This window comes from Nyctibius grandis, chromosome 3 (assembly GCF_013368605.1).
Source record: "Nyctibius grandis isolate bNycGra1 chromosome 3, bNycGra1.pri, whole genome shotgun sequence".
Lineage (NCBI taxonomy): Eukaryota > Metazoa > Chordata > Aves > Nyctibiiformes > Nyctibiidae > Nyctibius > Nyctibius grandis.
Window position 1 is genome coordinate 101,346,445 of NC_090660.1, and position 9,894 is coordinate 101,356,338.

Below are 9,894 nucleotides of genomic sequence, written 5' to 3' on the forward strand. Positions count from 1 at the left end.
TCTGTTTGTAAATTTCTTATTTTTCTTTTAAATTAAATACAGTAAAAACCCCCAAACTTTCCTCATTCACTACATCAGTACTTTTGCTGTTGGTAAATACAGGCCATGAACAACTTCTGTGCCATGTTACAAGGAAAGAATGGGAGAAAAGAGAGCACATATTCCCAAAACTAACTAAGTTAGTCTCCTCAAGTTACTCTTCCTAGGCTCCTGGTATTACGAGAAGGGAGAGGCTACTCTTACTAGACAGTGATTAACATCTTGCTCTATAATTCCTGCTACGAATTTCCCTGGAGAATCTCCCTCTGGAGAATCCCTTGCTTGCTACTGATGGTGGAGGAAGTCATGATAGATACCTGAATAGGCTAACATTGGTGTTTGTGAAAACCTCCGGTAATCTTTATAACTGTCATTGTCATGCTGGAGTTCGGAGTGTAGTTTCCTTCAAAGTATAATGCACGAGTGTCCTGGTTTCAGCTGGGATAGAGCTAATTTTCTTTTTAGTAGCTAGAATATGTTTTGGATTTACTATGGGATTTGGTATGAGAAGAATATTGATAATATACTGATGTTTTTGGTTGTTGCTAAGAAACCAAGGACTTTTCACTGAAACCACGACAACAGGGTAGATATGGTAATCAGCTGCTCACTACAAGGGGGAAATTCTGTATTGCTCAAAACCTGTCTTCTTGGGTTACCGATTTTGTTAGGGTGTCTGTTCAGTTCTCATTAATCATGGTGACAGGCTGTACAGTAGTAGAAAACAAGCCAGGAAAAGTGATAGTTGGAGGAAGCTGCAAAGCGTAGAAGGAGTCCCCCTCCCTCAGGCCTCGTGTCTGGCACCAAAGCAGCCGCTGGTGGGCGCTCGTCGCCGTGGTAGTGTTGACTACATGGCCAGTGCAGATAGCACTCTGGCAGCAAAACTGAGCTTTCCGATATTGTACCGGCTCTGGCTGGGATGGAGTTAATTTTCTTCATAGCGTGCTGTGTTTTGGATTTGTGGCTAAAACAGGGCTGATTGATAACACACCAATGTTTTGGCTAGTGCTGAACAGCATCAAGGCCCTCAGTGAGTAGGCTGGGGCTGTGCAAGAAGCTGGGAGGAGGGCACAACCAGGACAGCTGGTTCCCTGGACCAAAGGGATATGCCATACCTTACACCATCATGCTCAGCAATAAAAATGGAGGGGAGGGATTTTCTGGGGACTGGCTGGGCATCGATCTACTTGTGGGAGGTAGTTAGTGATCGCCTTTGCATCATTTGTCATGGGGTTTTTTTTTCACCTTCTTCTTTCATTTTCTTTGCTTATTAAACTGTCTTCATCTTGACCCACAGGTTCTCTTGTTTTTCTTCTTCCTATTCCCCGTCTTGCTGTGGTGGGGGTCAACCTACCACAAATACGTTTCTGGTGCAGCTTTAGTTCTGAATGATTTTCACAAAATTTTCACCTCTTAGGTATTTCAAGACATAGAGTTTCTCTTATCTTTTTTATTTGGGAACCTTTTTTAGATTGTTTAAAATAGGTTCATCCATAAAGACAGTAGAAGGAAATATATTTCTGTTCAATTAAAAAAAAATCAGTTTATTACAATTGCAAAACAAATAAAACATTTGTTTTAACACTGGAATATATAGGACCAAAAAGCTGAAATTCGGCAGAAATAATATCTCCATGCAGTCTAACAATAGAATCTTTTGGAGTTTTTCAGTAAAAATCATTGTTGACTTGTCGTGAGATTTAGCTGCATTATGTTTTTGAATTTATGTATCAATATATATACATACAGTTTATGTTTTTAATTATGTTTCTCAGTGATAACACTGGATCACACATTTGGGCTCTAGCATTGTGAACATGCTACTATTCCCAGGTCCATTTTTCCTAATTTTTCTTCTTACTTTGTGTGAGGATGGAAACAACAATAATAATTAATACTGTTCATTGCCTCATTGTTATATTGACCTTCTTATCTGTTCAGGTGGTGGGATTTTCAAACCTGGCTTTAATGGATTCTTCTTCCAGTCTTACAAGAAGCAGTGAGAGTTACATAGCTCCTTGGAGCCGCATTTTAAGATTTGGTGTGTCTGCTGCACTCTGGCTAGCCATTGCCTTCTTACAGGTAAGTGAAATACACGACATACTGAATTACCATTTTCAGGCTGGTTCCTGGAAGCTAGCATATATCACTAGGCCATCCATACTACATATCGTAGCATTGGGTATATTTTAACTGTTTTGCTTGATCTAGACTTTAAGATGCTTTAGCATGATATACCTTTAGAATTCAAAAGGAATATTCTGAGCTATGAGACATCTTGCTTCATATTCAGAATTTTAATCCTCTCAGAGATGTGAATTTATGGAACTGCTTTGTGTTTTTTTAAACAACTTTGAAGCATCTCCAAGTTCAAAATGAAAAGCAGGTTATTGCTAGAACTTTACTTCTTAGAGGAAGGATGTCAATCTCATTTCATGGAGTCCAATGCAGTGGTGGCCACTACAGAAGTCTGTAATTTGTGGGTGTTAAAACTGTGAAGTTAATTGCTTAATGAAGTCAAATCTGATGAACTAATAAAATAAAAATTCATTTTTTTATTTCAGATTATGTTTTTTTCTGTGTTTTATGAAAGATTTGTTGAAGATAAGATAAGCCAATTTGTTGATTTGTGTTGCATGAGCAATGTAAGTATTTCTTTTGTCTCATTTGTACAGTGGCTTTTTTAATAGAATACTACATAAGACAGTTTTAAGAATATAAAATAATATTTATTCATTTAATTTAATCAGAAATTACTATGATGCCAAAGTCGATGTTTCTTTCAGCTCACTTTATTGCTGCAATCTACAATTCAGTTAAACTCTAATTGGAGAAAGATTCTGGAATCATAGGTATCAGTGTGTTCTTCTAGGCATGTGATTTTTAGGTTGTTTTTTGAAGTTAAATTGGTTACATATGCTCATACAGAATTAAAAAGTAACACATTATCACAGAAAGGTGTGGAATCATTTGCTGCTGTTGTTTCTACTGGTTTGCATTTTAGTACTCTTGTCTTACAGACACAGCTGTGTTGGTTTTATTTAAGATGTTTATGTTCAGTTTCTGGTCCTATCTTGTGGTTGTCCCTCAACTGCTGAACTTCATGGTTGTCCCTCTTGGGCAGTTATCACCTTTTTCATGCATTTTCACTTACATCTGAACTACTTCCCTTTCTCTAGTTGAAATGTGGGTCTTGAAGCTTTGTACTGCAGGAATTCCTTTTTAACCAAAGAGTGCAGTCAGAACAGGTTGGATTAGCTCATTTGGCCAGAGCTTTTAAAAAATATAGAGATTAACCTCTTTTATCAGCCTTTCCAGCCTTGTTTATTCCTCTTCCATGAAAAACCCATATAGTGCATGGGTTGTAGAGAGAGTTAATTTGGGGTTTTGTGTGATACATAAGCATTGCATCATACTGAATGAAATTATATTAAATACAGTTTCCTAGGAGCTCAACTGGAATCAGGCATACGTGTTATGCATCACAGAAATAACTTCCGAATCAAAATAAAAGCTAATAACTTTGCTTTAATTTTTTGGCTCTGTGGAATTAAGTAGTGATTCTTGCTGTTGATAAACTAAACTTGAAGCTGGTGTGTGTTTCTAGTTAAACATAGATAAAACTAATCAGTAAAAGAGTTATTAAATATTTTTCTGCCATGTTTATTTTGGTACCTGCTTACTTTGTATTTGTAGAAGGGCTGGTCTTCCTGTTCTCCACTGTGAATTCAAAAGTTCAAAAATAAAATGATAATGTTTAATTAAAGTATTCTTCTCTTCCCCCATCTCTTTTAGATTTCTGTGTTTCTCTTGTCCCACAGCTGCTTTGGTTATTATATCCATGGTCGCTCTGTGCATGGACATGCAGATACTAATATGGAAGAAATGAATGTGAACCTAAAGAGAGAAGCAGTAAGTAAAAGTAGTAAAGTTTACACCTGCTCTAATTATTTATTTTATAAAAAACCCCACACCTCTGCACTTGTGCATTACATTGCATTACATTATGGATCTGCACTTGTGCATTGTACCAAGTTATGATACTTAAAAGATACAAGCTGTTGGTATGTAAATATGACTCAGTAGTTCTTTTAACTAGCTCTTAATCTTTCTTCTTCTTCTTCACTATCTCTTCTTCTCTGTTTCTTCTTCACATTTCACAGATATAAAATTCCTGTTTTTCTAAAAAGTTTTTTCATGTATTCAAGGACCTTCTTTTTGATATTGAAGCTTTTCATAAGCTCATGGCCACATTCAAAAAGATGCATACCAAGAAGCTTTCATAAAGAGACAGATCTGAAAAACTCCTAATAAAGAGTCATCTACTCTTCCAATAAATTCTTTTATTCAATCATCTCTTCTCCTCTGGTGATATAACCTATTCTTTACAGAAATTAATTTGAATAAGTGTTTTTTCTAGCTTGTTGTATGTTGTGTCTTTGCTGCAAGATCAGGCAAATGTAAAATCTTTAATACAAGATGGGAGCACTTTGCACTAAATTTCATGATGTCTTGCACCTCTGTAGGGACAAGTAAGAAAAAAGTACCTTAGACAAAGGATATTGCTATTTCAATGATAAGTGGACAGAAAAAAACATAGCCATGTGAAAATTAAATCTCAAACATTGAAATGTAGAGGAACGTTTTTAATAATATTTTTGACTTGTCTGTTCCTATAATTTTTTCCTAATTGCTTATTTTAATATAATTTTGGCAAAAGCAATTTTTTTTCCCTATGGAGATATCAAATTTTCTATTTTCTTGGGATTTTTGAGATTTATTAAATGTGACCTGAAAAACATATGGAAAAAGTCAGGAATCCAAAGCACAAAAAAGCAGGACAAGTATAGAATAAATGATAAACATAAAAGAAAGAGCTTCAGAATGAATGTCAAAAGATGTATTAGAAGGTAATGAACTGAACACAGGTGAAAAGAGGAATATGACCCTGTGACAGAAGGGATCAGGATTTCATGTCCTGAGAAAATCTTGCTATACTAGAACCAAGAGTGTAGTGGATTAAAATATTTAGAGATACTATGTGTACCTAAAAGAGAAGAAATTAAAAGCTTTTGACTTTTTTGGGTCTATGAATGACATTAATAATGTTAATTTACAATTGCTTTAATTGTATAGGAAAATCTATGTAGTCAGAGAGGTCTGTTACCGAACACAGATGGCCAGACATTTCAGATTTCCATTTCAAGAAAAATGCGACTGCACTATGACAGGATTCATGTAACCCTAACAAGAGTAAGTGAGAGATCTGTATTCTGTAAATGCTATTTAAAATACATAATTTTTCTGCTGAAGTCATGGTCATGTTATATTTCAGGAACGTGGTCCTGCTAGGCTTTTGGACTCATCTGCAAATACTTTCGAACAAAGCACAAGGGCATACAACACCATGAACAAATTTCTCAGTTCTTTTATTGATCACGTATGTATATTGACATTACTGTATTAAGGAAAGTATAAATATAGTAAGCAGAGACTAAAAATGGTAAATCTGAAAGACTGTAATTTCTCTTTAAGCATATGTGCTTAAAGACTTGTTGTTGAAGACTTTCATGGCAACTGGAATAGTGCTTCATTCAAAACAAAAAATTGAGTACTGTCCAACAACAGTGCAGTCTGCCCTTAAAAATGACAAATCCTTTTTTGTTATGTACTTATTTTTGTCTTGGAATAGACCAGTGCTTTTTTTTCATTCATAAAGGTCTAAGTAGCTGTACTTCGATTTGTAACAAGTACTTTTTCTGTGAAATCATAAACCAAGAAGTATTGTTTTTCCTTTTCTTATAGGTTCATAAAGAAATGGATTATATTGTTAAAGATAAGTTCCTGCTTGAACGGATTCTTGGCATGGAGTTCATGGAACCAATAGAGAAAAGTATTTTTTACAATGGTAAAAAGATTTGTGACTTGGTATTTGTACTATTATAAGTATGTAGGTTTCTGGGTAGATTTCTTTCCCAGGATTTACAATCTAAGCTGGACTTCACAGCAGGAGAGGTCATTAAAAGACCGCTTGTGAGGAAGGTATTTAAGAGGTCTTCTTCAGGTTACAGAAATCCTATTTATAATTTGTCGCTTGACTGCAATGTTTTTTCTTTTAGGCAACTGAAAGGATACTGTGTAGAGACATGCATGTGTTTATGAAGTACTCCTTTGATTTGCTATCTGGATCCAATATCCACTTTGTAAATGTAAAGAAGACCCACAATATTTAAACAGCTCCATGCTATTTTTTTTATATATAGAAGCAAATTTCTTATGAAACAACTAAAAGTACAGATGGACGATTTCTTTAAAGAGGATATTGATCACAGTGAGAATGTTTTAGTGGAATATTTGATGTTAATACAACACTCATCATTGTAGACTCCACTAAGTAATTTGGGTTCTTGAATATTTTATTTTGAAACTTTTTAAGTGTTGTCAATACCTACAGCAAAAATGAGTATTCCAGCAGAAACAGGGATGACACCAGTTCTGATTCTGGTCCCTGGAGCTATGCAAAATCAGCCAGACTTGGGTTCTCCAGTGCATCATCCTGAATCCCAAGCCCATGCTAAACCTAGCCATAAGTATTTCCAAGTGACCAGCACATGTGTTAAAAATAGATTTAGTGAAAGTTCTTGCCCACTTCCAAGGTTCTGAAACCCTGAGTCCTGGTCTCCTCCCATTAACACATGTGGTCTGGGGACCAGTATCCACACTGCAATGAAATATGAGCTCTGAACTTAGGCCTGATACCAGTCTGCTTCCTCAGTCCCTGAGCTGTACAGAATCCATCAAAAATTATCTTTGAAAACCTTAGTTCAGACCCTGATTCTACCCCTAACCATAAATATGGCCATCACCTGCATGAAAACAAAACATTAACTAGTGATCCAAGATGATGCAAGTCCCTCAAGTACTTGGCTTTTCAGCCTCACTGTTCAGAAACTGTAAACCTTATCAGAACTGTAATCCAATCCATAGATATTACCAGATGACCGTTACACATCCTAAATATGTCATTATTCTTACATAATAGCAATCCACAGATTACATCACTGAGTTGTGCAGAACTTTCCCTGCTGTATGATACCAGGGCTGCAAAAGCTGAAGCCTAATTTGAATCTCAAAACTCGCTATATAATCAGGAATGCAGCACATGCTTTCAAACTACATGGTTGTAGTCTCTCACAAGAGCCGAGTAAAGGGGCAGAATCACCTCCCTCGACCTGCTGGCCACGCTGCTTTTGATGCAGCCCAGGATATGGTTGGCCTTCTGGGCTGCAAGCGCACATTGCTGGCTCATGTTGAGCTTCTCGTCAACCATCACCCCCAAGTCCTTCTCCTCAGGGCTGCTCTCAATCCATTCTTCTCCCAGCCTGTATTTGTGCTTGGGATTGCCCTGACCCACATGCAGGACCTTGCACTTGGCCTTGTTGAACTTCATGCAGTTCGCACAGGCCCAGCTCTCAAGCCTGTCAAGGTCCCTCTGGATGTCTGAGCTACACTTAATTCATTACAGGCTTGGGCTCTCCTCCCCTCTCATGGTGAAGCACTATCTTTCTTCAGTAACAAATCACAGAATCACAGACTGGTTTGGGTTGGAAGGGACCTTGAAGATCATCTAGTTCCAACCCAATAGCCAGTATCTGCCTTAAAACTATAACTAGGACTTTCTTCAGCCTCAGTTTATGATTTCACACCTTGCAATATCAGTCATTCCAAAACCCTGTACTAAACCCCAGGTCTACTCAGTCATAAATATTCTCAGGTATGCAAAGTCTGGGTTAGAATTAAGCGTGTAAGCATGATGTGATGTCTCCAAATTGTGCAGTATTCAACAAATGTTCGGTCTTTTGACTGCCATTGTTCTGAAGTTCATAATCACGAGCATTGATATAAATATATTGTTTGATATTTTAGACTGCCATCGTTCCCAGAAGTTTAGATACAAATCAAGATTTCATGGCAGTAGGACATATACAATTTGTAATGAAAATACACTGTTTCCAATCAAACTTGCATTAGACATTTTTCTGAAAAAGCAGAAAGCGGGAAAAGAATCCATTTTCTGTAATTGTTTAAGTGTTCTTTTCTCTTTTGAAAGTGGTGCTTTTTGATAAAATAAAGAAGTGGGTAAGTGGTCTAGACTACTTTGGCTATGAAAAAGGTATTTTAAGCTTAAAAGACCCATTTTCTGGGAAACTCTTAACCAGTGAACAAAGATAATGTTAAGCTCTGAATCTCCTTCTAAGTCAGGCTTTAAGCTTATGTTTTTATTATTTTCTTGAGTTGGGGTCAGAGTTAACGCTTCCTAAAAATTTCAGTGACGAGGAAGTTACATCTGTTTCTTGTTCAAAGCAGCCTTTTTTAAACAATCTGATTGAGATTTCAGGAGTGAATAAAGTTGCGTGTGGCACGAGGGCTTTTCCTGTTCTGTTCTGTCAGTATTCAGCCATTTTATAAGTGAGAAGGTTTGTATTACTTTGCTTAAATAGAATGACACAACTAGCTCTTATGATGCCATAGAATGCCATAACTAGCTCTTGCTCTGACTTTCTTTTTTCTAATCAGCTTTCTCAGTGTGGACTGATGAACTCCACAAACTCACACTTCACAGAAGTAACAATTTTTCAAAAATTATTTTCTTTCTGTAGATGAAGGACACTCTTTCAGCGATGTTCTGTATTATGGCAATGAGACAACACTGCTCATCTTCGATATCCTGTTTTTCTCCGTTGTGGATCTGGCTTCCCAAAACTTTGTTTTAGCAGCTATTCTAACATATTTGCAACAAGAGGTAAATTTTAATTTAAGAACAAAGTAATATTTTTAAAATGTGGGTTAGTATGGAAGTTTACATAGTTAACTAGATAATTAAAGCAATAAGTTAGCAGTATGCAGTGACAGAAGATTATACTGAGAGCTTATAAAATAGGTTGGGTTTTTTTTTTGGTCAAATAGGCTTGTGAGAAATTAATTTTATTCACATGCCTGTCATGAATAAAGAGGCTACAAATAGCTTTCAACAGAAAACACAAACTTCTGTTAAAATTAATCACACATAATTATATCATATTTCAGGGTGGAAAGATATTGAAAAATGTTTCAAAAATGCTAAAGGGAGTTAAGCACCTAATTCATTCATGTTATTTACAATTTAAAGGTAATACGAAGTTATTCTTTTATGCTAGGTACTGAAACATACTGTTTTAAGTATTTCTTCATTAGTGATTTTTTTCTAAACTGTTCTTAGATATTTAGGTTTATTCGTAATACACTTGGGCAGAAGAATTTGGCATCCAAAACCTTGGTGGATGAAAGATTTCTCATTTGATTAAGAAGATTAAAAACTTTGTTGAGGAGTTAATCATGGAAATTATGTCCACGATCAAAACATCTCTGACCTGCAGATTAATTGTAGTGTACTTTTCAATAATAATAGTGTAATGGTTTTGAAATTTATCTTTTTTTATATTGTGTGCTATTAAGCTTTATTTTTGTGTATTTACAAATATTTTTTTAATTTGTGAACACTAAGCCATAGGCCTTTAAAAGGAAAGGTACATGGAAATAAGACAGAAGTAAGCTAACTGTTATTATTATTAGAATAAGATAAAAATTATTCAATGGCTTTTGCTAAGATAGGGACCGCTCACTTTGAGGCAATTATTTGAGCATTCTGGTTGGCAGGAGAGGTTGTCAACTCAAGTCTTCTGAAAATCCCTTAAATCTTTTTTTTTAATTTATTTTTAGGTATAATGTTTAGCAAACATATTTCTGGTTTTACTCAGTACGGGATTTGTTCTGAATTAAGTTAATATTTCAAGAGGACTTTTTAAAGATCACTCA

The 9,894-nt window shown here is 35.8% G+C and overlaps 1 protein-coding gene across 1 annotated transcript in view; it reads left to right on the top strand.

The window, feature by feature from the left end:
• TMEM67 (transmembrane protein 67) overlaps positions 1-9,477 on the top strand; it is a 35,896-nt gene extending 26,419 nt beyond the window's left edge. Inside the window, exons 21-28 of the mRNA XM_068396658.1 lie at positions 1,981-2,121; positions 2,604-2,684; positions 3,835-3,951; positions 5,176-5,292; positions 5,375-5,479; positions 5,845-5,947; positions 8,700-8,842; positions 9,299-9,477. Coding sequence (XP_068252759.1) covers positions 1,981-2,121; positions 2,604-2,684; positions 3,835-3,951; positions 5,176-5,292; positions 5,375-5,479; positions 5,845-5,947; positions 8,700-8,842; positions 9,299-9,379 — 888 coding nt within the window. The 3' untranslated portion in view covers positions 9,380-9,477. The remainder of the gene's footprint in view (positions 1-1,980; positions 2,122-2,603; positions 2,685-3,834; positions 3,952-5,175; positions 5,293-5,374; positions 5,480-5,844; positions 5,948-8,699; positions 8,843-9,298) is intronic.
• The last annotated feature ends 417 nt before the right edge of the window (positions 9,478-9,894 follow it).